General features: G+C 46.7%; 1 protein-coding gene across 6 annotated transcripts in view; it reads left to right on the forward strand.

The window, feature by feature from the left end:
* XDH (xanthine dehydrogenase) overlaps positions 1 to 17,638 on the forward strand; it is a 64,706-nt gene extending 47,068 nt beyond the window's left edge. For 5 of the 6 annotated variants that reach the window (XM_055400376.2, XM_055400378.2, XM_055400377.2 and 2 more), the window contains 12 exons: positions 1,643 to 1,834; positions 1,984 to 2,129; positions 2,919 to 3,000; positions 3,716 to 3,811; positions 4,447 to 4,575; positions 5,193 to 5,267; positions 8,183 to 8,235; positions 11,209 to 11,323; positions 11,972 to 12,037; positions 13,656 to 13,844; positions 15,359 to 15,535; positions 17,126 to 17,638. In XM_055400376.2, the coding sequence (XP_055256351.2) occupies positions 1,643 to 1,834; positions 1,984 to 2,129; positions 2,919 to 3,000; positions 3,716 to 3,811; positions 4,447 to 4,575; positions 5,193 to 5,267; positions 8,183 to 8,235; positions 11,209 to 11,323; positions 11,972 to 12,037; positions 13,656 to 13,844; positions 15,359 to 15,535; positions 17,126 to 17,176 (1,371 nt within the window). In that variant the 3' untranslated portion in view covers positions 17,177 to 17,638. Of the gene's footprint in view, positions 1 to 1,642; positions 1,835 to 1,983; positions 2,130 to 2,918; positions 3,001 to 3,715; positions 3,812 to 4,446; positions 4,576 to 5,192; positions 5,268 to 8,182; positions 8,236 to 11,208; positions 11,324 to 11,971; positions 12,038 to 13,655; positions 13,845 to 15,358; positions 15,536 to 17,125 lie in introns of those variants that run through there. The other variant, XR_008682490.2, reaches the window with a different exon arrangement.
* The last annotated feature ends 10,213 nt before the right edge of the window (positions 17,639 to 27,851 follow it).

Genomic DNA, 27,851 nt, shown 5'->3' on the forward strand with positions numbered 1-27,851 from the left:
CAGGGAGGACAAAACCAGGACTCATTCCAAGAATTGGAAAGGTATTGATTAGATTTCTCAATACTGGCAAGCTAATGCTTTCAAAATGCTGAGGGTAAACGAGAAATTTATTTCCAACCTGGAATTCTATATACAACCAAATCATGAATTAAAGGTGAAAGCAGAATAAAGACATTTCAGACACACACGTTCTCAAAAATGCACCTCTCTATATACTCATTTTGGAAAGATATTGAAGGTTGTACCCCAATAATATAAAGGTGCAAAGCTAAGAGAGGGGAAGACATGGAATCTAGAAAGAGGAAATGCAGTGTGGAGTGAGGCATAGGGAGTCATTGGGATGAATGTGAGGGGAAAACCCGTGAGTGACAGCTGAACAGACACATCAGACTGTAGCCCGCCAGGCTCTTCTGTCCATGGAGTTCTCGAGGCAAGAGTACTGGAGTGGGTTGCCATTTCCTTCTCCAGGGGATCTTCCCAACCCAGGGATCAAACCCGGGTCTCCTGCACTGCAGGCAGACTCTTTACCATCTGAGCCACCAGGGAAGCACCACCACAGACGCAATGAAAGTTGGTCAGAAGGCCCCATAAACAATGTCTTCAAAAAGATGAGACTGATAGAAAATCAAATATGTTTAAACATATTGAAAACAGTTTTTTAGAAATATGTGCATAGAAAACAAAGCCAATGTAAAAAGTAAAAATAATTATTAGCTCCAAGGGGGAAATATTATCAATAAAGAGAGAAGTAATTCTAACATAACTCCAGGGTTCAACTGTAAGTGATCTTTACAGAATTATTAAACGGACTGTTAATCAGTTCAGTATATACCCATATAGGGATGGTGGGAGACAGGAGGCCGGTGGGTACAAAGAGAAAGCCGGTTGGGGCGGGGGTGGGGGAGGGAGGACTAAATCCTCCTTTCCCATGATAGGAAAACAGTATAAAAGTCTAAAACTGAACAAGTCAAGAAGCGGAAATGTAAACACATTACTTAGAGACGTGGAAGACAATGTAAACGACTGACAGAGTAAGTGGTTGCTTCTGGGGAGTGGAAGGAGCGTGGAGGGACTGCTGGTTTGCATTACATGACTTATGGAAGTATTAGATTCTTAGAACTATTTGTAGTACAAGTTTAATGGGAATAAAATCACCAACTTTTTAAAAGAGGCAACCAGAGGATCAATTCCAACCAGAGGATCTGGGAGGGGCTTCCTCATGTGGGAGCCATAATGGGGATTTTAGCAGGTGGATATGGTGGGGAGGGGCGTTAAGGCGAGAGGCTATCAGAAAAGAGGATAAAAGAGAAACCGGGGAAAGTCCAGAAAGTGTCCTGAATCCCACACTTAAAGACATGCAGACTTTATTCCGGTGTTAACAAGTGGCACTTTGAAGCGCGTGCTTGACTTGCTATGATCTGACCTTTTGGTATGAAGCACAGATTAGGGGAAGAGACGCAGGCCAGGAGCGCACTGAGGAGGCCGTTGTGATATCACAGGAAAAAATACTGTGGGCCCAAACAAGAGTGGTTGACGCGGGGCTGGCACGGGTGCAGACCTTGGAAGCCCGCCTCCGTTTTTGAGGAGCCAGTGAGATCCATGCACTGTGCTCTCCCAATTTGGTTTCTTGTGTGTGCTTCAGATAATGGAACGAGCTCTGTTCCACATGGACAACTGCTATAAAATCCCCAACATCCGGGGCGCCGGGCGGCTATGCAAGACCAACCTGCCCTCCAACACGGCCTTCCGGGGCTTTGGGGGGCCCCAGGCCCTGTTCATTGCCGAGAGCTGGATGAGCGACGTCGCAGTGACCTGTGGGCTGCCTGCAGAGGAGGTACGCCGGGAATTCGGAGCAACAAGCCAGAGGGGCTCAGCCTACTCTGGCTTTTGGACGCCTCCGGCGGGGTAGAGGGTGCGCCGGCGCCGGGCAGGGGCGGGAAGCTCCACTTCCGGTTACGCCCCCTGGTGTCTCTGCTTGGGAAGGTGCGGCGCAAGAACCTGTACAGAGAAGGGGACCTGACCCACTTCAACCAGCGGCTTGAGGGGTTCAGCGTGCCCAGGTGCTGGGATGAGTGCCTGAAGAGCTCTCAGTATCACGCTCGGAAGAGTGAGGTCGACAAGTTCAACAAGTAAGCGCCGCGGGGGAGGAGCCTGACGTTCTGGGGTTCTCTAGGGTTTCAGATTTATAGCCTTTTCGCTGAACTCAAAATAATAATAACTTACTAGATAACTGAGAAGGCTGCTGCGTTTGCTGACTCATCCATGGCCATCTCTTTGAGATCCTGAAATGTTCTGCAGCCCAGGGGCCCCCGGGTCACAGCACTCAGGATCATAGCAGTGTGGTCCATCTTCACACATTTGCACGTTTGTCTGTCTTCTGGGCAGACGATGCTTTGGCCTGGGTCTAAGAACACCATAGTTACGTGCCTGCCTCTGACACCAATCTATAAATGTGACCTTGGTAGTCACTCCATTTCCTTGGGTCTCAGCTTTGTCATCTGCAGAGTGGGGATAATTGTGCTGGCCTCGTCTCTCACAGAGTTACTCGGATAAACAAATATACAGCACAGAGGAAGTATTATCAGCAACAAACCACAGTTCTTTCCTGGCGCTGTCACAGTCTAAGACCACCAGAGCACTCTGACCCAATCCTGATCCCTCTCAGGGAAGCAGAGTGATGACTCTTTAAGGTCGAGACTTTCAAGGGTGAGCCTTGTTCCAGCTCCACTGGAGGATCCAGAACCCAAATGCCCACTGTTCTCACTTTGTCTGCCCAATCGAAGCACCACTCAGTTATGAGTAGGCACTTCCAAGGACACCTTGTTCCAATTTTACAAAGATATTGCATAAAACATGTCCAATCTAACGTGAATATGGTGGGGAAGTTACTGTGAGATTTTTTTTTTTCTTTTCTCTAGGGAGAATTGTTGGAAAAAGAGAGGATTGTGCATAATTCCTACCAAATTTGGAATAAGCTTCACAATTCCTTTTCTAAATCAGGTAATTGCTTTGTATAATTTTGTCCATCTTCACTGCCCTGGGGTCCCATTCCCCTCTGTTTGCAGTGTCACAAGACTTCCCAAGTGGCACAGTGATAATGAATCTGCCTGCCAATGCAGGAGACACAAGCGATGCAGATTCGATCCCTGGATCGGGGAAGATCCCCTGTAGTAGGAAATGGCAACCCACTCCAGTGTTCTTGTCTGGAAGATTCCATGGACAGAGGAGCCTGGCAGGCTACAGTCCATTGGGCTTCAAAGAGTCAGACATGACTGAGCACGACACAACAAGAACACATTGTCATGAGAGCGGGCCTGACCAGAGGAACTCTACTGTTTAAATGAAATTGAACTATTTGACCTGGGGTCAGTGCCTAGCTATTATCTTCCTGACTGTTGGACTATGGACAGCTGCTCTGCCTTTCTGATCCCATCTCTTTGTCTAGAGAAGCGGGACAAACATATATGACTGCCCTCCCTTTGAGGCCGGGTGACAGAGAGATGTGTTTTTTTAAAAGTTTTGCAAACTCCTGAAGGTCTATATTATTAAATCATGAGATGTATACTACTTTTATTTTTTTTTGTTTGTTTGAGGTTTCTATTCAAAATGCTACTGCTGGTTTTCTTTTTCCTGGGCTCCAGTACTTTTGGTCCCGGGCCTTAAACTGAGTTAGGATTTGCTGAATTTTGTGTTTGGCATTCTTCTCTTCCCTTAGGCAGGAGCTCTGATCCACGTATACACAGATGGCTCCGTTCTGGTGAGCCATGGGGGCACAGAGATGGGCCAAGGCCTTCACACCAAGATGGTCCAGGTGAGCAGTCTGGAGATGGTGAGCATCCTCCCCAGCACCGTGATGTCTGGGTGAGGTGAGATGCTGTGAAAAAGTGAGCAGTGCCGCATACCAGAAGCAGAGGCAGGCCCAGGTTCTGGCCCTTGCCCAGCTGCTTATTTACATGTGACCTTGGGCAAGCCTGCTCCTCCTCTTGGCCTCAGTTTCCCCATCTATGCAAAGGTGTTGGTGATGATTTGGGTCACTTCCATCACCAGCACTCAAGGACTCTGTGCCTGTATGTAAAGTGTGTGTTAAAGGTAACTGGCTTTCCTCACACATGTGAGACTCCTCTCAGTGGAGTTGGATTAGAGTTGTCACACATGCTTGGCTTGTGGGCACTGGCCAAGCTGAATCTTTTTTAAAGCCAGGGTTAGTTTTAAAAAAGCATCGTTCATCACCATCAGGTTTATGAATATTGTGAATCCAACCAAACCACTCCATAAAGTGTCACTTCAGATTCAGACTGATGTGAGAACATCCCAGTCTCAGTAGAATTGTGGTTTATGAAATTATTTTCTTGCCTGTAAAGAGTGAATCTGAATCCCACCTTGGGTAGAAGGCAGCCAAGCCCTGCCAGGCCCTTCCCTGGAAGGTAGTGTCCTCTCTGTTCGCAGGTGGCCAGCAGAGCTCTGAAGATCCCCACCTCTAAGATCTATATCAGCGAGACGAGCACTAACACCGTGCCCAACTCCTCTCCAACAGCCGCCTCTGTCAGTACTGACATCTATGGACAGGCCATCTATGTAAGGAGCCTTGGGGGCTGAGGGCCAGCCCAAGGCAGGGGGTGGGGACAGTCCCTGGGTAGGAGCTGCAGTGGCTCCCTTGTGGGCTTTTGGCGGTGGCCATGCCTCTGGTTCGCTTCAGCAGGAGGACACCAAGCTAAAAGAAGGGCCCAGGAACCATTACCGCTTCCATCAAGGCCTGGAAGGATGAGCGTGGTGGGCGAGGGGAGTTGGAGGAATGCAGGGGATTCTGGGAGGACACACACCCTAGTGGTAGAACCGAACAGGAGACAGTGGATCAAAATTGAACTCTGACTGGGGGTCAGCCAGGTCAGACCCCTTGCTTCCGCCTACCCCAAGGTGGGTAACGTCATCAGACAAAGGAGTTTGAAGGGAGAAGGCACCTCCCTAGGGATCCTTCAGTGTTTCCCGCTCTTGTCAACTTCAGGACTGAGTCGTAAAGTGCTCTCCACACAAGGCCAGTGGCTCCTACCCTGCGCCTGGAACATTCCTGAGAGGGTGGCACGGCTGTCTGAGCAGCACTCTGGGCACAGCAATGCTTGGAGAACCACAGGGTTTTGCTTGAGTTGGGGAATGCAGAGGACTGATGTGTCTGCCATGTGGGCTGTCTTCTTTAGGAAGCTTGCCAGACCATCCTGAAAAGGTTGGAACCCTTCAAGAGAAAGAATCCTGATGGCTCCTGGGAAGACTGGGTAAGTTTGCAGACAAAAGAGAAAGTAAGAGCAGGGCTGTGTCCCTGACCCTGGGCAGGAAGAGGAGGTCAGGATCTAGTCACAAAAGGCAAAGAGAAGTTGAGGTGTCTGTATGCTTTCACAGGAGAAGCAAATGTTCAGCCTTGCTGGCCCCCTTCTCTACAACATTCATAGTTGAGGGAAGTCACTTGAGAATTTTTGATCCAAGATCTTGACAGCCCTGAGGGAATTGGGGGTTCCCTTGCCCCGAGCATCAGGAGATGGGGATGACTGCTACTCCTGCCTTACTGAGAATTCTTCCCTCAGAGCTCATCCCACATCCCATTCATCTGCAGTCTTGAAGAGTCTCATTTTCTTCAAACCTCCATTTCTGAGAGGGCTGCCCCAGGAGCCTCCGCCATTACCCAGCTCTGGAGTCTGGGTCCACAGAGACTCTTGTCTGTGAGGGAACAGGGAAAAAGACATTGTGTCCATGCTCAGTCACTTCATTCGTGTCCAACTCTTTGTGACCCCATGGACTGTAGCCCGCCAGGCTCCTCTGTCCATGGGATTTCCCAGGCAAGGCTACTGGAGTGCGTTGCCACACCTCCTCCAGGGGATCTCCCTGACCCAGGGATTGAACCCATGTCCCCTGCTTGGCAGAAAGATTCTTTACCACTGAGCCACCTGGGAAACTTAAAAAACATTACCCACAAATTTATATCATCCCTGTGATTTTAGGAGTGATACAAACACTCATGAGAGGAATGAGCCCGGTTTTCTGATTTCTGGTTTAGAAGATTTGGTTCTGCACGTCAGAAACCCTCAGAGGGAAGCTGCAAGGAAGTGTCTCTCAGGTGGGAGACTCAACTCTGCCCGCAAGCAGGCATGCAGTGGGGGCCCCACTTGACCTTCCCCTCATGTTGCAATGAAAGGGCTGGATACAATAGTAACCCATAAACTGTGACCACACGTGAACCAACTCAGATTGTACCAGTCTCCCTCGAAAGAGTCAGAGAAAATAAGCTGTTTCTCCTAGACCTACTCCTCTTGTTGTGCTTCACATACCCTGCCCTTCCCTGTCCACACTCACAGATACCACATGAATGTGGGTTGATTTTGGTAGTGTGGGTTTTAGCATGGATTTACAAGGCAATGTCAGTGTTTTCAACGACAGTCTCTACAATCTGTTGACCTGGGCTTTGTCTTCATCTACTGGCTATGTAGTCCAGTGTTCCTTATAAGCAGGTCAGCCTCTAAAAGGGTTTTATCAGAAGAGTGTGACTGGCACATGACAGACATCAAAGCTCTTTAGTGTCTGTACTGTATTGAAAAAGGCAAGCTATTACTGCCACCACTACTATCTATGTATATATTTGATGTCATATAGTAAAGATCCTAGAGAAATTCTTTCTGTAAACTTTAGTTTTCTCATCTGTAAAATGAATATAATAATAGAACTGATCTTATAGGGTTGTACTGAACATTAAGGCAGTGTCTGCAAAGGACTCAATAGCATCTTTTATATAGTAAAGTGCTTAGTAGTTGACAATGATCATGATGCAAGCTACATCAACAACAGATTAAATTTAGAGCTGTGAATATTGAAATAGAGAGAAGGAAGAAAGGAAAGAAGGAAGGAAGAAAAAAATTAAAAATTTATCATGTAGTTGTTTGGTCGCTAAGTCATGTCCGACTCTTTGCAGCCCCACGAACTGCAACACACCAGGCTTCCCTGTCCTTCACCGTCTCCTGGAGTTTGCTCAAACTCATGTCCATTGAGTCAGTGGTGCCATCCAACTATCTCATCCTCTATTATCCCCTTCTCCTCCTGCCTTCAGTCTTTCCCAGCATCAGGGTCTTTTCCAATGAGTCAGCTCAAGTGGCCAAAGTATTGGAGTTCAGTTTCAGCATCAGTCCTTCCAGTGACTCTTCAGGATTGATTTCCCTTAGGAGTGACTGGTTGGAGCTCCTTGCAGTCCAAGGGACTCTCGGTGAGAGTCTTCTCCAGCACACAGTTCAAAAACATCAGTTCTTCGATGCTCAGCCTTCTTTATGGTCTAACTCTCACATCCGTACATGACTACTGGAAAAACCATAGCTTTGACTATACAGACCTTTGTTGGTAGAATGATGTCTTTGCTTTTTAATACACTGTCTAGGTTTGTCATAGCTTTCTTCCAAGGAGCAAGCATCTTTTAATTTCATGGCTGAAGTCACTGTCTGCAGTGACTAAAGAGATAGAATGGATTGAGAGGTGGACAACTTTATTAATAGAACACAAGGCTAACATGTTAAATAAGGAATGAACACTGTACAGAGTTGCTGTTGTAATGGCCAGAGTAGGGAGTCATCACAGGATAGGTGGATGAAGAGGCAAAGTTGAGCTGATTGTTGAGGGAAGAAAGGAATTTGGACAGATACAGCAGAGGAAGCACATAAACGAGGGTGCAGAAGTGTAGGGACGAGAAGGATTGGGAGAGAGTTAATGCTTGAGTTTGGTTGGAGTAGCGACGATGTGTGTGTTACTGAAAGCCAGAGAGAAGACTGGAATCCCTACTGTCAGGCATTTGCTCAATGGCTCAGTACACAGTGCGGAATCATGGAAAGCTCTAGAGCAGGTGAGTGACAAGGACTGTGTGGTGTGTTAAGGTGACCCCTCTGACTAGACTGGGCGACATGGCAGGGAGGGAGGTGTCTTGAGGCTGGAAGACCAGTTAAGAGGCTACTGTGGTGCTCCAGGCTTCAGATGATCAGGGCCTAGTGCAGGGGGTGGTGGTGAAGAGCAGGAGGTGCCATGTGGAAGCAAGAGTCACTACTGAAAAAAAGCTGATCAGCTTTCAGGTGAGGAGGAGGAGCTCATGAAAGCTTAGTGCCGGGCCGGGGTTTCTGGAAGCCATGCTTCCCCCTTCCTGATGGTCATTCCCTCTCTTCAGGTCATGGCTGCCTACCAGGATAGAGTGAGCTTGTCTGCCACTGGGTTTTACAGGTAAGTAAGGTGCCTCGGCCATGCTTCTGAAAGAGATGGGAATACCAGACCACCTGACCTGCCTCTTGAGAAACCTGTATGCAGGTCAGGAAGCAACAGTTAGAACTGGACATGGAACAACAGACTAGTTCCAAATAGGAAAAGGAGTACGTCAAGGTTGTATATTGTCACCCTGCTTATTTAACTTATATGCAGAGTACATCATGAGGAATGCTGGGCTGGTAGAAGCACAAGCTGGAATCAAGATTGCCGGGAGAAATATCAATAACCTCAGATATGCAGATGATACCACCCTTATGGCAGAAAGTGAAGAGGAACTCAAAAGCCTCTTGATGAAAGTGAAAGAGGAGAGTGAAAAGGTTGGCTTGAAGCTCAACATTCAGAAAACAAAGATCATGGCATCTGGTCCCATCACTTCATGGGAAATAGATGGGGAAACAGTGGAAACAGTGTCAGACTTTATTTTTGGGGGCTCCAAAATCACTGTGGATGTTGATTGCAGCCATGAAATTAAAAGACGCTTACTCCTTGGAAGGAAAGTTATGACCAACCTAGATAGCATATTAAAAAGCAGAGACATAACTTTGCCAACAAAGGTCCGTCTAGTCAAGGCTATGGTTTTTCCAGTGATCAAGTATGGAGGTGAGAGTTGGACTGTGAAGAAAGCTGATCGCTGAAGAATTGATGCTTTTGTTGGAGAAGACTCTTGAGAGTCCCTTGGACTGCAAGGAGATCCAACCAGTTCATTCTAAAGGAGATCAATCCTGGGTGTTCATTGGAAGGACTGATGCTAAAGCTGAAACTCCAATACTTTGGCCACCTCATGCAACGAGTTGACTCACTGGAAAAGACTCTGATGCTGGGAAAGGTTGGGGGCGCGAGGAGAAGGGGATGATAGAGAATGAGATGGCTGAATGGCCTCACCGACTCGATGGACATGAGTTTGAGTGAACTCCGGGAGTTGGTGATGGACAGGGAGGCCTGGCATACTGTGATTCATGGGCTCGCGGAGAGTCGGACATGACTGAGCGACTGAACTGAACTGAACTGAAGGTGCTGACCTTGCCCCTCTCACAATGAGTTGTCATCCTAACCTCTGCAGGCCCCTCCAGCACTGCACTCTGTCAGCCTTTGGTCAGGAGAGAGCAGGTCCACCATAATGCTTCTCTCTCCAATGGACTTCCACTAACTTCAGTGTATTGAAGGTGCCCTGAAATACGTGAGCTTACCAAACTATGTGCCAAAAGCATGAGCTATCGTATCGAAAGACCTCTGTTCTAGTTCTGGTCTTAAAGTGTACTGTTCCACTTGGGAAGTCACTGGTGCCTCTCTGAACCTGTCTCCTCTTTTATGACATGATGGGCCCACCACCAGCCATGCCCCTCAGCGTTCTCCTCTAAGAACCAGGGGCATCTGGTGTTCTGAGGGCTACCCACGTGTGTTACTTTGTGCTATGCATCAGGTTGCTTTAAGCAGGCTCTCCTGCAAAAGAGTGAGAAGAGGATCTAGAGCACTTGGTCGTGTGACAAAATGTAGAATGAAACATAACATGAGATTTAGAAAAAAGAGTCTTCTGCAACTTGAAAATTCAGTGAGACCCTGTTTCAGCGGAGGCCCTGCATGTCTGATCTAGAAGCTGTGGAAAGAAATTATCATATTTACTGTTAGCCATAATGTTTTAGCTTTCTCTGGGAAATCTAACTAAGACCTTTTCTTTCACGGATCAGTGGACGTGGAAAATAGTTCAATGTTTGCTTTAAAAGGTCTTGTGTGAAAATTTATAAATATATAGACTATATATGTAATATAAATATATACATGTATTTTTTAGGGCAAAGCAATGTTTTGCCAGTGCTCCCTGGTTATGTAATATTTGACTTACACAACACAAACTAGTGAAGATTTTCTTATTAATTCCTATTTCATTGTTAGAGTTGATAGAACTGGAGTTTTATCAGGGAACACCCAGATGAACTTGAGATTAGAGGTCAAAGAACATGGCCATCTCTTGGGAGAAGCCTTTTCCCTCAGCCCTGTATTGGTTTTGTTTTCATACAAATTCTTATCAAATCAGTTCACATTATTCTTTCTGTGTAAGGTATAGAATAGCTCAGGTACAGAGTGCTATAAACAGAGAATACACTCACGCAACCAATGTAACTCATGCAAAATTGGAATCATAGTATAAGGATATTCAGGATTGAAAAAAAAAGTCATGTTGATATTTGGCAGAAAACAACAAAATTCTGTAAAGCAATTATCCTTCAATTAAAATTTAAAAAAAAGAAATGAACCAAGTCTAAAACCTAACACCAAATGCTAGAATAAACTTGCTAATAAGTTTTTTAAAAGGAATAGAAAAAAAGAAAAAGAATGTAAAAAAGAACATCTGCTTTTTTTAACAACCGTTTGCTCAAATCATCTGTTGAAACTTAGGAGGGATCCATAGACGAAGAGTAATACCAGGTGGCTGCACCGTGTTGGCATGGGTTACTGATCTTGTTACCTTTCACCTTGAGAAAGGTGAGCGGCCCCAGGTGGGCTTGTATGAACAGCCCAGGAGCCAGCCCAGAAGGAAACTTTGGTTCTGAGACCTTGAATTCTAATTCAGTAGATCCTTTGGAGCGTGACTTGAACGTCCTCCATGAGCTCAGGCAAACCTGTCACCTGTGTTTCTACCACATAGAGCCCGGCATGCCGGGACCCTGCACCGCTCAGCTCTGCAGAATGAGTCATATGAAGGCCATTGGCAAAATGGAGCAGAGACAAGGGGCAAGATGCTCGGGCGTGCAGGGGTTTCACGGACAGGTTCAAAGTGTTCAGAACTCAACGGACTTATTAAAGAACAGCTGAATAAAAAATAAAGCCTTTAGGGTCTTAAGATTTTATGGGACAAGCTGTTTGTATGTGTATGAGTTGTAGGGGGTGGACATGTCCATCTTATTCATATGCGATATTTTCTCTTCTCCCCAGGACACCCAACCTTGGCTACAGCTTTGAGACCAACTCAGGGAATGCCTTCCACTACTTCACCTATGGGGTGGCTTGCTCAGAAGTGGAAATTGACTGCTTGACAGGGGATCATAAGGTGAGAAGTTTGCAAAACATTAGTATGAAAGGGGAAAAGAGAAACCTCTAAAACTGTAATACAAAGAGCAGAGGAATGAACTTTCTGGTTGGGAAAACAATGTGCTAAATCATGGCTTGGCAGACTCCCTGTAAAGAACCAAAAAGTAAATATTTTAGATTTTCTGGGCCACAGAGACTCTGCCTCAGTTATTCCACTCTATTTTGTAGTAGGAAAATAGATATGAATGTATGCAAAGAGATGAGCGTGAATGTGTTCCCACAAAATGTAATTTATGCACCTGGAATGTGATTTTCATATTGTTTTCATGTCGCAACATATTCTTTTTATTTCTGTCAGTCATTTAGAAACATGAAAACCATTATGAGCTCACAAGTTCCACAAAAGCAGGAGACAGGCTGCGTTCAGCCCATGAAATATAATTTGTCAGTGCCTTCCTTACGTGATTGACCTGGACTTAGGTTCAAACCCCAGGAACCTGGGTGCCTGCCCTTCCTACTCACACTGCTGCCTGAGGGTGCCTGGAGCTCTCTGCTTGGGAGAGAACTATTCATGTTGCTCTTAATAACCTAAGGGTTGCCATGACCCATCTTTTATTCCATACATCTCTTTCTTCTCAAACTGCTTTTGTTTTGTTATCCATTCTAGAACCTCCGCACAGACATCGTCATGGATGTTGGCTCTAGTCTGAACCCTGCCATTGATATTGGACAAGTAAGACTCCTAGGGGATCAGGGTGGTGAGGGACTTGGCCACTAATGTACCCCACTGCCTCCTAGGATCCCTGGCCACAGCGTCTCACCCGCTGTTACTTTTAAGGAGGTCTGAGCATGGTGCCAAGTGAGTCTCCCTGAGAGTGGGAGTTAGTGGATGGGAGTCCACCCAATTCCTGAGGCAGAAGACAAATCCACATGGATAAACTTGCAAAGGGCATTCACACAGCAGAAAGCAAGATGATGGGCAATGGGAACACTGAATGTTCAAACACACACATATATGCATGCACACACATATATGCACGCACACATACGCACACAGGCATAGTTTGAGAGGGAGCACGGGGGGAGTAAAAATTGAGTCTGGGTTCAGTGTGCAGGCTGTGGGGTCTCAGGGAAGAGGCATCTTCTCCCTCTTTATTCCTCTTCCACTGAGGATGGCTGTTGTACTCTAGCAAGTAAATGCTACCAAGCCGGAGGTGGTGAAGAGTCCACCCCGGGTTCCAGCGAGAGGAATAAAGGGATGGCTGGAAGAAAGTCACTTTGGGAAAATATGAGAGTAGTGAGCAGAGCAGGTAGAACGTAGTCAGAGGGAGGAGTCAAGAACGACGTGTTGAACATGCAGTAGGAAAGGTTCGTTGTATTTCCCCAAACTGGACAGTCACTGAGTATACAGAAACTTAGTCATAAGTCTGTTCTTGCAGTCACTGAACAACGGTGCGGGGAGCCCCTCTTGTGGCAGGCACTGAGCTTGGCATAGCAGACACAGAGATGCTCGGCATCTGGTCTCCCTCTGAACACACTTGTTTAGCTGTGAGGGTGCCACATACCATGATTCTGAGCAGTGAGGTTGGGAGAGCAGACACGTGGGCCAGCAGAGCATGGCATGTGCCCTTCAAGAGGTCTGTGAGCTTATAGCAGGGGCCGCCCTCTCCCAGAGGGCAGGCAGGACTGGGAATTCAAAAAGCCTGGAATCTACTAACCAAGACAGTCCTGTCTTGTGCTGTGTGCTTAGTCGCTCAGTTGTGTCCCACTCTTTGCAGCCTCGTGGACTGTAGCCTGCCAGGCTCCTCTGTCCATGGGGATTCTCCAGACAAGAATACTGGAATGAGCTGCCATGCCCAGGGGATCTTCGCAACCCAGAGATTGAACCTGTCTTGTGGGACTGCCCCAAAGCACGTGGTCCCTCTCAGTACACGGGGGGTAGTGGTCTCCTGAGGGACACCCTCATCCACCATTACCCCACGAGCTCACTTCTCAGCTCGGGGGTGCCATTTCTCCTGTGGCATCAGGAAGGAACATCTGCATTGGCCCTGAAGTGGGTTTCATAGGAAATTATGCCTACCACTGCCTGTAGCCCTCCTGGAGCCACTGACAAGTTCTGAAACTGATTTCAGTGTCCCTGCTTTGCTCTGCCTACACCAATGCTGGCAAAGGCCCAGATTGGTTATCCCAGGCTGGGGCAGGAGCCAGGGAAGGAAGCAGTAGGGGGCTGTTTTCAGCTTCTCTCCAGTTCCCCTGGGCAGGTGGGGCTTGGCGCCTGCTGTGGGAAGCAGCACCTGTCTTTGGATGGGGGGCGGGAGGCAGGGTAGCCATGGTTTCTGTCTGTCCTACAGGTGGAAGGGGCATTTGTCCAGGGCCTGGGCCTCTTCACCCTGGAGGAGCTACACTACTCCCCCGAGGGGAGCTTACACACCCGCGGCCCCAGCACCTACAAGATCCCCGCATTTGGCAGCATCCCCACGGAGTTCAGGGTGTCCCTGCTTCGCGACTGCCCCAACAAGAAGGCCATCTATGCCTCCAAGGTACCGTTGCCCTGGGTCTGTGCTGCCTTCCCGTCTGTACTGTGGGAAACCACCTGCCATGCTGGTCTGCAGGAAGCTCGCACGGGAGAGAGGGAGGGGCCTGACACGAGCCTGGGGCGGACAGTGAGCGGCGGGGGTGGCGGTGGGGTGAGGGGGGCGGTGAGCAGACCCGCCTGGGTGCATAGGGCATTTGGTTGAGGATGACACCACCTCCCTGTCATCTAAGCCAGCTTTTGGGGTGTACTCATAGGGATGCCTTCGTTCAGTCTTAGAGGTCAAGTCCTGACCTACACCCGTGCCTCTGGTGTGCCTCCCTGAGGCTTGGCCCCAGGGATGCTCCCGCAGGTCCTGCACCCCTGTCGTCTCATGAGGATCAGCCCATTGCCCGGTGCACACACTTTTACCTGCTTCAGTGACCGCCACTAGACCTTAAGGCTTGATCAGCATGCCTGGGTGGTTATAACTACCCTCTGTTTCCTCCATGTCCCCAATAAGTATGAAAAACAGTTAACTAAAATTCATTAAACTGATTGATACAGTTGCTGGTCCAAGAAAGAAGACAGATAATTACTTGTCATCAACGAGACACATCTCAGTTTACTTTCCGGTGGGAGGGCCTGGGACACTTGTGGTCCTTGCCATCGGCTCTCACACTTTAGCATGCATCGGGTCACTGGGGGCTCAGGATAAAAAGGTAGCTCCATGGGACTCACCCTTAGAAATTTTGATTTGGTAGGTATGGGGTAGGGTCCTGAAACCTGCATTAAAAACTTATATTTGGCTTCCCTGGGTCTTGGTTTCTGCGTGGGCTTTCTCTCCTTGCGGAGAGTGGGGGCTGCTCTCTACCTGCAGGGCCCGGGCTCTAGAGGGCAGGCTCAATGACTGTGCCGCGTGGGCTTAGTTGCCCCACAGCATATGTGATCTTCCCAGACCAGGGATGGAACCTGTGTCCCCTGCATTGGCGGGTGGATTCTTACCCACTGGACCACCAGGGAAGCCCAGGCCTGCATTTTTAACAAGTCTCCCTGATGACTCTGATATGGGCAGTCTCTGATCTATGCTTTGGGGGATGAAACCACCTTTGCTAGAAAATAGTTTCTATCCTGTTCCTCATGATGCCTCTGTTTTAGCAACTTGTAAGTATAATTATGGCAACTGTAAATATTGGTGACAGAGTTGCAGGTAGATTATTCCCTGAGGTTTATTGCTATGAGGAAAGGGTCAGATTTTTTTTTTTTGTCTGTAAAATGTAATGCTTTATACAACTTTTAATGGTCCATTATATTCGCATGGTGTCATCAGAGAAAATCACACAGTGAAATTTAAAAGACATGTGCCCACAAGGAGGAATCATTTATTAGACTGATTGTTCTCAGCCCCTGTTTAGTTTTGAGCTCCTGCCTTGCTCTGTGTGGCCTAGCGCTGGCTGGGGTCACCGGGGTCTCCAGCCCTGCAGTTGTGGAGGCAGGGCCCTCCCCTGATTCCCCGCCCGTGCTCTGCTCTTGTCCACTCAGGCGGTCGGGGAGCCGCCCCTCTTTCTGGGTGCCTCCATCTTCTTTGCCATCAAGGATGCCATCCGTGCGGCTCGAGCTCAGCACACAGATAATAACATGAAGGAGCTCTTCCGGCTAGATAGCCCCGCCACCCCGGAGAAGATCCGCAATGCCTGCGTGGACAAGTTCACCACCCTGGTATGAGGGCCCTGCAGTCCAGGGAGGTGGGGCCACAGGCCGGGGAAAGTTCTGCTGCAGAGGGAGGGCTGAGATGTTAGGCTGTCTCTCAGCTTTCCTGTATGTTGGGCTGGCAAGCCATGAGTCCACACCGCCTTCTGCCATGAGGCACCTCCTCCAACTTGCAGGAAGATAACAAGAATCCCCTTAAAGCTGCAGCTTGGGCTGGGCATCCTGAGAGGAAGGAGGGCTGTGTGATGCACTTATCACCCACTGATTTCATTATTTCCATAAAGTAAGGGTAATGGATAAAGCTCTGGAAGAGCCTGATCTTTAGTGTCCACCAGTGGCATTTTTGAGACCCTTCTTTGTTAAAGACACGGTGTGAGGTACTAAGGAAACGGAGCGGGAAAAAAATGAATTTGTGAGATGGAGCACATATGTTCTGTGATGACCCTGTGCCGTGCTGATACCGGGGATGCGTAGGTGCCCTGGAAGACATTGCAGCCTTTTCGGACACCAGCTGGTTGCCCTTTGTGGGGACTGGTTACTGCCTTGGAGGTGTGTGTAGCAGTGAACTCCATGGCCTCTGGAATAATTTGGGGAAGTCCCCGTGTGATACTGGTGGGGGACAACGCCTGGTGAAAGGAGACTGGACAGATTCATCCTCTGTCGGAGCCTCAGAAGCAGCCCAGTCTCTGAGTTGGTCTGAGTGGGCCTTGCATTCATTCTCCAATGGCTTTTGCAGCCTCTGTTGAGTTAGCAGAACCAGATTCTTCCTGAATACCCAAGTTGGATCTCCTCCTGGATATTTGATAGGAAATTTGATAGACATTTTGGGTTTCCGAGGGGGAAGGTACAGGAGAGTCCCTGGGGGCAGACAGATCTGCAGTCAGCACAGAGGGTGAGGGAGGTGGATGGGTCTCCAGTCAGGCGGCCCTTCAGGTTTTGCAATAGCTTTAGCTTCAGGGTGAGATATACGCAGACCATGTGCAGGGCCCCCAGGTAGCAAGGATGCCTACAGCTGTGCAGCAGCCTCGCTGTAGCCCAGAACCTTCCCACCATGGCCTCGGGGCTGACAGTAACCCAAACCTGCCTTCTCTGAGGGCAGAGCTGCTGCATGGCTCCCAGTAAGCTCACAGAGACTGCAAAGTTAGCTCCTTGCAAACCATCTGATGCAGAAGTCGGTGATCTGGTGAGCCCCTCCCTCTGAGGCCCCAGACTCAAGCAAAGATTCTAACCCAAATGGCTTGGCTATGCTGCAACACAGCAGTGATTTAAAATCCCTGCTATAGATTTTCATGAGCAGCTGATCCATGAGCCAGTTGGGCTTTTGAAGGACTCTGAGTGCCATGTGAGAAAAGACCACTTCTGTATCTGGTCATCCCTGTATCTCCAGAGTCTGCCACAGTGCTTGACACATGGAACATATACAGTGAAAATTAATGAATGACCAGGATATTATGGGGTCCTGCCCTGGAGGCATTCCCCACAGCCAGGACCACAGAGTGGTGTTTGGTCTTGGGGTGGTGGTTGGAAGTGATGGGATGTGGCGCAGTGTCCTGAGCTGTAGGAAGACCCTTTAATTAGTTCTCCATTGTTCCTTCCTAGTGTGTCACTTGTGTACCAGAAAACTGTAAACCCTGGTCTCTGAGAGTCTGAAGAAGCAGCCCCATAGGAGTCTTCTTATGCTACCCTGGGGATTCCATGGAAGATGGAACTTGCCCTGCAGAACATGAATCTGTGAAAGTTTCAGGATGACAGAGGTGTTATTCCTCAGGATGGTGGTTGGAAGAACATTGAATGGATTGGAAGATTTTGATAAAAATATGATTTATAATCATGATGATAAGCAAATTCAAAACTACTAGGCCCAAATGGCTAATAGGCAATTAGCATCATTTCATATCTGTTTTAATCATGTATTTGAAATAGGTGTAGGAAGTGTTTGTGCTGTGTCCCAACTCCCTGGACAGCTTGTATATGCTTAAGTGCTGACAGCGTCTTTCCTTCAAAGAAGATTCTCACATGCCTCCAGAAGCTTAAAACAGAGTTACTCTAAGTCTGTGTGTCTTCCTCAAAAAGCCTTTCCTTTGATTCAATAAACGTCATATTATAACCTCAGATCCACACTCAGATTTGCAATGGGACAGTGGGGTGCAATTCAAACCTCTGACCACTTCACTGGAAAAAATAAAGAGAGGAATTCATTACTTGTGCCGAGTCTTAGTTGTGATACTCAGGATCTTTTAGTTGCTGCGTGTGGGATCTAGTTTCCTGAGTAGGGATCGAACCCAGGTTCCCTGCATTGACAGTCCTAGCCACTGGACCACCAGGAAAGTCCCATGAGTTTAATCTTCTTAAGTTGCATAAAGATTAATCCATAAAAGCAAAAGCCAACCAACCCAGTTATTCAGTACCTACAACGTGCCACTTTCTTCCTCTTCCTCTGTGCATTAAGCAAAGATCGGGCTTAAAAATCTTCAGTTGAAGCCAGTAGTTCCCATCTAGAAATGAGGCTACTCGAATTACGGTCAGCTGGAGAAAAAACAGCCAAGGACCCTGAGTTCTCATCCCAGCTGTTCCTCTGTCTTTGTGATCTTAGACTGTCACTTCGTTTTTCTGTGCTTCATTTTACTGCAAAATGAAAGGACTGGGCTGGAATACTCTCTTAAGGTCTTCTTCGGGTCTAAAAGTCTATAAATATATGACCTAAAAACTCCAGTTATTTAAGAGATCTGCAGGGCTCAGAGACATGACTCCTTTACTATGATGTGCTGTCTGGGTTTAGATTTCCCCAACTTGAAAAGAGAATAGGAGAAAGGCAGGTATTCCCGCTGCTGGCTCTGACAGGTACTTTCATCATTATCTGGCGCTAATGGACAGTGTCGCCAGGTCATGTGCCTTCATTGTGTAAATACCCAACATTCTACTGGATGGGGTCCACGGTTCTGGCCTGGAAGGACTGTGGAAACCATGCATTTGAGCCCAGTTCTTGATGTTACTAATAAATGAAACGGTCAGCTGGTTGGCACGTAAGAAATGCTTATTAATCATCATAATCATGACAAACGCTGACATCTGCCATATATTAACCAGTCTGCATTGCTAGGGAATGCACACACCAAACTCACAGGCATACACACATACACACATGCATTTCCCTACAGAATTCCTTTCCTCAGAATATTCTGGATTGTTTACAGCATGGTTAAAACTGAAGCGCTTTAGAAATAACACCAGTATTTGCATTGAGATCTGCACAGGTCTGTTTCATTGGTTTTCTGGAATATTCTGTTAGGGTATGGTTAGGGTATAGGACATGGCCTGAAACTGAGACAGGTCAGCTATTAATAGTGAGGCTATCAGGGCTGAACAATGACTGTGAATTTCCTTCTGAGCTTAGGAACAGAGGCAAGGAAGGGTGGTAGTGACAACCAAACAGGCAAGTGCACTGTGAGCTATAAGTCACTGTGCAGTTCCAAGCTGTTGCCCTCCTCAGACTTGGCTTGCTGTCTTCCTCTGTAAACTGCTTCAACTTGAGGGTCCTTCGGCTTGGGATGCCAGCATTGCCTGCAGTATCACACTGCAGCCGGCAGGGGGCGGTGAAAGACCAGACGTGGGACCATCCTCTCCAGCGGGCCCAGCAGCATGGCCATCTGCTATGGGTTAGATTCTAGGCAGTTTATTTAGTGTCTCAGAGTAGATCAGACACCTTCAAAGTTCTCCTCAGGAGCCGGATTTGAAGCTGACTTAGGGTTTCAGAGTAGACCCGACACCTTCAAAGTTCTCTTCAGGAGCCGGATTTGAAGCTGACTTAGGGTTTCAGACTGACAAAAATCTCAAAGGAGCTCAGAAGACAGGGGTCAGCTGTGGGAATCTGAGCTTCAGGTAAACAGCTGGTGGGGGAAGGCAGGTCGTACTTTCTTAGTATCTGCAACTTGTCAGGTGCCAGTTTTCACATTTTACTTGTATGTGTGTGCTCAGTCATGTCTGATTCTTTGTGACCCCGTGGACTGTAACCCACCAGGCTCCTCTCTGCATGGGATTTTCCAGGCAAGAGTACTGGGGTGGGTTGCCATTTCCTCCACCAGGGGATCGTCTGGACCCAGGGATTGAACCTGAGTCTCCTGCATCTCCTGAATTGGTAGGTGGATTCTTTACCTCTGAACCACCTGGGAAGCCCTTTTACTTATGAAATCTCATTTAATCATCCCAGTGGCCTTAGGAGGTAGCACTTTAATCTCTGTAACAATATGAAAAAGAAATCCTACCCATAGCTGTGCAGAGGGATTACTCATCCCTCTGTGCAGGACCTTGACTCCTGGAAAACAGGCTGCGACTGGGCCATGTGGATGGGGAAACCTGGCGTATACTGGGCGTCGATCTGCCTGTCAGAGTGGACCCATGCTACCCTGGCTCCCAGAGGTTGGTGGAGGCCCCTGAATGCCTATCTATTCACCTGTGCTTTGGGCAGCTTAGGACTCTCACGATGACTTGGCCAAGTTATGGACTGTTGTCAGAGGCAGCTGATAACTTCCTTCTATTCCAGTTAAGGTGGCTGGGAAGCCAGGAAAGGATGGATGGAGGTTTTAGGAGGAACTCCGGGCAAGGGATAAGGGCAGAAATCGTCCTAGCTGATTGATTTACAACTGGGAACATCCCTGAGCTCATGATATTTTTATCTTTAGCGGAGGGGGAGCCTGGACCATTCCTGCCGCTGCCTGTTTTAGGTCCTGGGACAAAACTCTTTGGAACACACAGCTTCCTTGATCTGCTGAGGCTTGAAGTCACCCTGGGGCCCCCAGGCTCAGGGACTTGCCCTTGAATCAGTTATGGACTGGGGGAGAGCATGATCCCAAGGCAGGAGACAGATCCTGGGACAATCGTGTCACTTAATACAAAGCAGCCCACCAGAGGGAATGGAAATGTCAGTAACTACCCAGAGGGTTTGGACATCATCTCTTTCCTAGAACGGGCCTGGCCCTGACCTTGTACAGTCCTCTAGACTGATTTTCATCCTAGAACTGGAAAGGCCCTGGGAACCATCAGACTCAAGCTTTTTGTTTAAAATCCGAGAATCATAAACCCTGAGAGGGTAACTAACTTGTCTAGGGTCCCACAGCCCTTTAGTGAGAGAGACAGGCTTATGACAAGACTGCCTGAATCCTGGTCCAGGTGCTTTAAACCAAATCGTACATCCACTAGTGGAGTGAGCCTTCTCTTAGGCAACCTCAGATTGTGGGGGTCATGCTAGAAATCTAGTCATGTGGGTGGGAAGAAGATATGGAGAGCTTGGAGCCGAGAAATACCTCACTCATCTGTGCTCTAGGATAGGATGCTGCAATGGGAATCTTTCTGAAGCCCTCCAGGTGCAAACAGTAAGTGTGAAACATCCCCTTGTTCCAAATGAGGGGCTAAGTCACCTATGCAAGACTTGCAGGAGGGATGGCTGAAACTGACTTTGCCGCTTTTAGCTCATGACCTACCTCAGGGAAGAAAGAAATGAAATAGAGAGTTTGAGAGACTAGAGGGAGAGGACGTCTGAAGATCTTTGAAGAGGGCAAGATGTGTGTCCTCTCTGTTGAAGAGAAGGGAAGGAGGGAGGAAGGAGGAAAGATAGGAAGATTGTATATGAGGCAGGGTTTCCCCTCACTCAGCCAGGAGAGGGGGAGCTTCAGGGGGTGCACTCAGAGACCCAATCCTGAGAGCTGCTTGAGTGGTGGTGGTTGGATCAGCCCGAGGCACAGAGCAGCAAGAAGAAGGGGGTGAGAGCGAGTTACACATCCTCCAGTGTTCGGGCAAGGATACCAGCTGTGGCCACACTGGAGGGAGCCACCCATGAGGACTTCCTGGAGGGGGAGATGTAATCCCAGCAGAGGGAGGGAGCATTTTATGCCCAGAATCAACTTGCTCCAGTGGCTATGAGAAATGCTCACACATCCCTGCCTGCCTCCTCTGTTCCAACCTGACCTCCACTACCACACTCCTCACTCCCATCACAGATCTTTGACCAGGGAGAAGGTGGCGGGGCTCTTCACCGTGCGTCTGTGATGGCTGGTGCCCGATTCCTGGAATCTCTCACTCAGAAATCTTCCCTGAGAGACAGCCCTGAATGTTGGGGGAGGAGGCTTAGGAGCAGCGGTGCCCAGGCTTCTTCGTGTACTCTGATGTGCTCAGAACATCAGCCTAGGAGCACAGAGTGTGTTTCTGAGAATCCGGGCAGCTTGTGGCTCGTGCCTTCTCCCCCTGCCTCCCCATCTCCATCAGAGTCTAGCTGGAGTGGAGACCAGGGCCCTTCCTCTGTGCGGCCAGTTGTCCCAATCACCAACAGTGTTGACCTGACCCATGAGTGTGCCCTGGGTTCCTCCCATGAGATGTGTATTTCCTGGGGTCCTCCTAGCTGTGTGCTGTGCTGGGGGGGAGGCTGGACTGAACTCCTGTCCTGGGCAGTGGCACCAACATGCCTCAGGCAGCACTTGGCTGTTTAGGAACTGAGGGTGGCCAGGCCAGTTAGCTCCTCTGAACCTTCATCTTTTCATCTGTAAAATAAGCTTGGATAATCATACTCCTTGCAAAAAATTATTGTTTCCAAATGGACACCCATGAGGTGTCTATCTCAGCATGGGAAACTGCCCTTCTTGCAACAAAATTATAAATCAAAGTACTCAACTTCAATACCTGCTTCCAGTCCTTTATCAAACCAATATAATTATTTCATGCTATAGTTTCTTAAAGCATTTCTGTGTATTGAGACAATTACACAAAAGCATATCTTATTATAAACACAACCCTCGAAACATGACTAATAGACCAGACCAAGGTATCATCCTATGATTCTGTGAGAAAAACACAGAAATATCCAAAACACTTTTCATGAAATAGCTCTTGTTTTCCATAACTGCAACCAGAACTAAATACCGTATATAGAAATTACTTGTGGTGATTAAAGCATTTGAGGATCTAGACTGATCATTAACATCTTACCGAGACAAACTCTGTATGTAAACTCTGTGAAAGTAAGTTCCTATGATGGGCTGACGGAAACCTCTGGGGGGGCTTTCTCTGTTACTCATCCACCCAGTTTCATCCACTCGCTTAGTCATTCATTTGTTCCTTTATTCAAGAAGAATAAAACGGTTTCTATTTAAAATAAATAAAATAAATAAAGAAGAATAAAACGGTTTCTATTTGGTTATCTGCCTGTGAAACTCTTCCTATAACAGATATTTGAAATTTAAGGTGGTTCTCTTATTTTATTTAAACATAGATATTTCCATTACTTTATATTTGCTCCAGTTATTAAGCAACTCCTTCAGCTCCACGATAACTCTTCTATCTGTTCAATAAAGCTGGGGCGAAACCGTGTAAACCGCATTCTAGCTCTGTCTGCGCCCTCTGCTATAGTCTGCCAGTAGAGGGCAGTAGAGGGCGACTGTGGGGCTGGAGGAGGAGATGGAAGTGTGCTCCATTCTATTTATTTGCCTCTTTTTTAAAAATTAAATTTATTTTTAAATGAAAGATGAATATTTTTAATGATAAAAGGTACAATTCACAAAGAAGACAGACGTCATAAAACCATTTCACACCTAACACAAAGAAACAGAGATACATAAAGCAAAAATCAGAAGAAATATAAGGGAAAAGAAAAAAATACAATCATAGTGAGACATACTAACATTTCTCTGAGAACATTTTATCAAGTGTATAAAAAATAAGAATAGGAGCATCTTGAAGGATGCATTAATAATTTAAATCAATATATTTATACTTAGATTAATTTATATTAATCTTCAGTTCAGTCACTCAGTCGTGTCCGACTCTTTGCGACCCCGTGAATCACAGCACGCCAGGCCTCCCTGTCCATCACCAACTCCCGGAGTTCACTCAAACTCATGTCCATCGAGTCGGTGATGCCATCCAGCCATCTCATCCTCTGTTGTCCCCTTCTCCTGCCCCCAATCCCTCCCAGCATCAGGGTCTTTTCCAGTGAGTCAGCTCTTCGCATGAGGTGGCCAAAGTATTGGAACTTCAGCTTTAGCATCAGTCCTTCCAGGGAACACCCAGGACTGATCTCCTTTACAATGGACCAGTTGGATCTCCTTACAGTCCAAGGGACTCTCAAGAGTCTTACATCCTACATAAATATATTTAAAATTTTGTATCTCATATGTTGTTATCAGATGCCCAGAGGATATTTAGAAAACTTGGAAATAATATAAACATTACTAAATTTCAAAAAGTAGAATTTTTTTGTGATTCAGTTATACCATATATTATTTTTGAAATTATTTTTCATTATATGTTACTACAAGACATTGACTATGGTTCCCTGTGCTATACAGTACACCTTTGTTGCTTGTTCCATATCTTATTTTTTTAATTAAAAATATTGCATCCTATTCACACTAAGTCAAACAAGTGGAATCAAAATGTCATAAATTTTTAGTTAGGCAAAATGTCATGTTTTCTAAAATATATATATTATACATATTATTTACATATATATATATACACACAAGAGCTTTTCTACTATGCTTGACAAAGCCGTGAGGAAGAACATCAAAAAAAAGAACAGATGAAGAAATTGGAAAACGTAAATTAAGTGAAATGGGAGCACTGAATATGAGATAGAAGTGACGCAAACTAGATAAAAGATCCTCACATCGTCCAGTTGTTTTTAAACAGGGCTGCTCATTAGAAACATATCTGGAGCTCTGGTGAAAAAAAGCAATACCTGGGCATCTGTATTTTTCAAAGAATTCCAAGATAATTCTGATAGGCATTTGGATTTTAAAAAGTGATTACAGGTTTTTCTGTTAAGTGGTAGTTTTGGTGATATAGAATTCTATTATTGTTTTGTTGACCAATTGTGATACAATGGTTTTAAGTGAGTAATAGCTGTACAATCACAATAGTAAAAGATGTTTATCGGTTTTCACAATCAATAGCCAGACAAAAAATAAAAGATAATTACAGTTGCAAGCCATAGTGGGAACATGATTATCCTAACAATATAAAATAATTACAAACAATTTGGGGGTGGTCAAGCAGACTGATGTGGTAAGTGGAAGTGCATACATGCACATGTTTTCATCTGCTCAGCCGGGCTTTGTCTTTTGGTTGGTGCATTTAATCCATTGACATTTAAGGTAATTGTCGCTATGTATGATCCTATGACTGTTTTCTTAATTGTTCTGGATTTATTTTCTGTAGGTAACTCTTTTCCCTCTCGTTTCCTGCCTAGAGAAGTTCCTATAGCATTTGTTGTAAAACTGGTTTGGTGGTGCAGAATTCTAACTTTAGCTTGTCTGGAAAGCTTTTGATTTCTCCATCAAATCTGAAGGAAAGTCTTGCTGGGTAGAGTATTCTTGGTTGTAGATTCTTCCCTTTCATCACTTTAAATATATCATGCCATTCCCTCTGGCTTGTAGAGTTTCTATTGAGAAATCAGCTGATAGCCTGATGGGAGTTCCCTTGTATATTGTCATTTTTCCCTTGTTGCTTTTAATATTTTATTTCTGTCTTTAATCTTTGTCAGTTTAATTACAATGTGTTTCAGTGTGTTCCTCCTTGGGTTTACCCTGCCTGGGACTCTCTGTGCTTCCTGGACTTGGTTGACTATTTCCTTTCCCAGTTAGGGAAGTTTACAGCTATTATCTCTTTAAATATTTTCTCAGGTCCTTTCTCTCCTCCCCTTCTGGGCCCTCTATAATGCAAATGTTGATGCATTTAATGTTGTCCCAGGGGTCTCTTAGGTTGTCTTCATTTCTTTTCCTTTTTTTCCTATATTCTGTTCTGTGGCAGTGATTTCCACCATTCTGTTCCCCAGATCATTTATCCTTCCTTCTGCCTCAGTTATTCTGCTATGGATTCCTTCTAGTGTATCTGTTCTTTCTTTAGTTCTTCTAGGTCTTTGGTAAACATTTCTTGCATCTTCTCAATCTTCACCTCCATTCTTTTTCCAAGATCCTGAAGCATCTTCACTATCAGTATTCTGAGTTCTTTTTCTAGAAAGTGGCTTATCTCCACTTCATTTAGTTGTTTTTCTGGGGCTTTATCTTGTCCCTTCATCAGTGGCATAACTTTCTGCTTGTTCATGCTGATTCAGTTCAGTCACTCAAAGCAATGGCAATCCACTCCAGTAATTTTGCCTGGAAAATCCCATGGACAGAGGGGCCTGTTAGGCTGCAGTCCATGGGGTCGCTGAGTTGGACACGACTAAGTGACTTCACTTTCACTTTTCACTTTCATGCATTGGAGAAGGAAATGGCAACCCACTCCAGTGTTCTTGCCTGGAGAATCCCAGGGACTGCAGAGCCTGGTGGGCTGCCATCTATGGGGTAGCATAGAGTCAGACACGACTGAAGCGACTTAGCAGCAGCAGCAGCAGTCACTCAATCATGGCTGACTCTTTGTGACCCCATGGAATGCAGCATGCCAGGGCTCCCTGCCCATCACCAACTCCCAGAGTTTACTCAAACTCATGTCCATTGTGTTGGTGAGGTCATCCAACCATCTCCTCCTCTGTCCTCCTCATCCTGATTCATCTACCTGTCGTCCCTTCTCATTTTCTTATGCTGTCAGTATCCATCATCAACCAGCTCTTCCTTTCTAGTCACAAATATTTCTAGGTTCATTTGTCAATTCTTCATTGTCACAGCAATTCATCTTATTAAACAATAACCAGCCGTACAAGCTGTGAAACATCCAAGAAAAATTTAGCAGTCTACATATATGTGCTATGCCCTGCAAGGAAGATAAAAGATGAATAAGCCTTGGACGCTGCCCTGAGTGGGCTTCCCAGGTGGCACTGGTGGTAAAGAACCCACCTGCCAATGCAGGAGACATAAGAGATGTGGGTTCAATCCCTGGGTTGGGAAGATCCCCTGGAGGAAGGCATGGCAACCCACTCCAGTATTCTTGCCTGGAGAATCCCATGGGCAGAAGAACCTGGCAGGGTCGTCCATAGAGTCACAAGGAGTCGGACAGGACTGAAGTGACTGCCCTGAGTTTCACATCATCCAGTAGGAGAAATATGATGCATGTTAATAACCATAACCCAGGTGGACCATGGCAATGGCTGAAGAGGCTCGGGGGCAGAATGCTCTGAGACTTAACAGGGGATGCACCAGTAGATGGAGAAACCAGAGAAGGCTTCATGGAAGTGGTATTTGTACTGAATGATCATGCTAAAGGATGGTATGTTAGTTTCCTATTGCTTCCATAGCAAATTACCACAAATTTAGTGCGTTAAAACTGCACTTGGTGATGTACAGCGTGGCGACAATAGTTAATCTACTGTACTACATACTGGAGTTGCCGAGAGTTACTATCACACAGTTCTGTAGGTCAGGTATGTGTGGCGCTGCAGGGTCCTTTGCTTAGGTGCACAGGGTCACAGCTAAGGTGCTGGCAGGGCTGTGTTCCTTTCTGGAGGCTCTTTAGATGTATCTGCTTCCAAGTTCATTCAAGTTGTCAGCTGGATTATTCCTTGTTGTGGTAGGACTGAGGTCCTGATTCCTTGCCAGCTGTCAGCTGGGGTCTGTGTTTGCTCCTAGCAGCCACTCCCATCCCTCCTCACACTTTCCATGTGTCCCATATCCACCCCCCAGCAGTGGGGGCTGAATCCTCTCATGCTTTGGAACTCACTTCTACCTCATCTCTTCTGACCTCAGCTAGGGAAATTGACTAGATCAGGCCCACTTAGGTAATCCAGGCTAATCAACCCATTTAACATCTGCGAAGCCCCTTGTGCCTTGCCAGGCAGTGTATTTACCGGATCCAGGGATTAGGATGAGCACATTCTTGGAGAGCCCTTATCCTGCCTGCCTCTGATGGCTAGAAGTTACATACGCTGGGCCTGGCCAGAGGGCTCTTCAGGCAGACGAAATGGAAAGGATGAACCTTGGAGGCCAGAGAACTCCTGCAAGGAGCAGTGAGAACAGCCAGTCTTTCTCCTGGGGTGTAACCATGTCTTCTGAACGGTAGGATATGTGTGCGAGCTCTTGGGCAGAATAACAGCCTCTGAATAAGGCAGACAACTGACCGAGGGGTGTGGGAAGTGCAGGGCCACCTGCCTAGTTCGGCGGTGGAAGCGAGACCTGATGTGGATACTGAATTCTTCAGCGCTCGTTTGTCTTTTTACATGAACAGACTTACATTCACACTCTAGGATATCCTCAAGGTTCTCATATAAGCACGTGGACTATAACATATAACTACTTTTCACTCCCTGGGACATCTTAAATTTATTTCACACATTACAAAGAGAAGTATCCTGACAAAGTTATATATTCATTGTCCAGATATAAGGGAAAAAACACAATAGTGGAAG

The sequence above is a fragment of the Moschus berezovskii genome, chromosome 11 (genome assembly GCF_049115385.1).
Source record: "Moschus berezovskii isolate FMDL1 chromosome 11, NW_MosBer_1.0, whole genome shotgun sequence".
NCBI lineage: Eukaryota > Metazoa > Chordata > Mammalia > Artiodactyla > Moschidae > Moschus > Moschus berezovskii.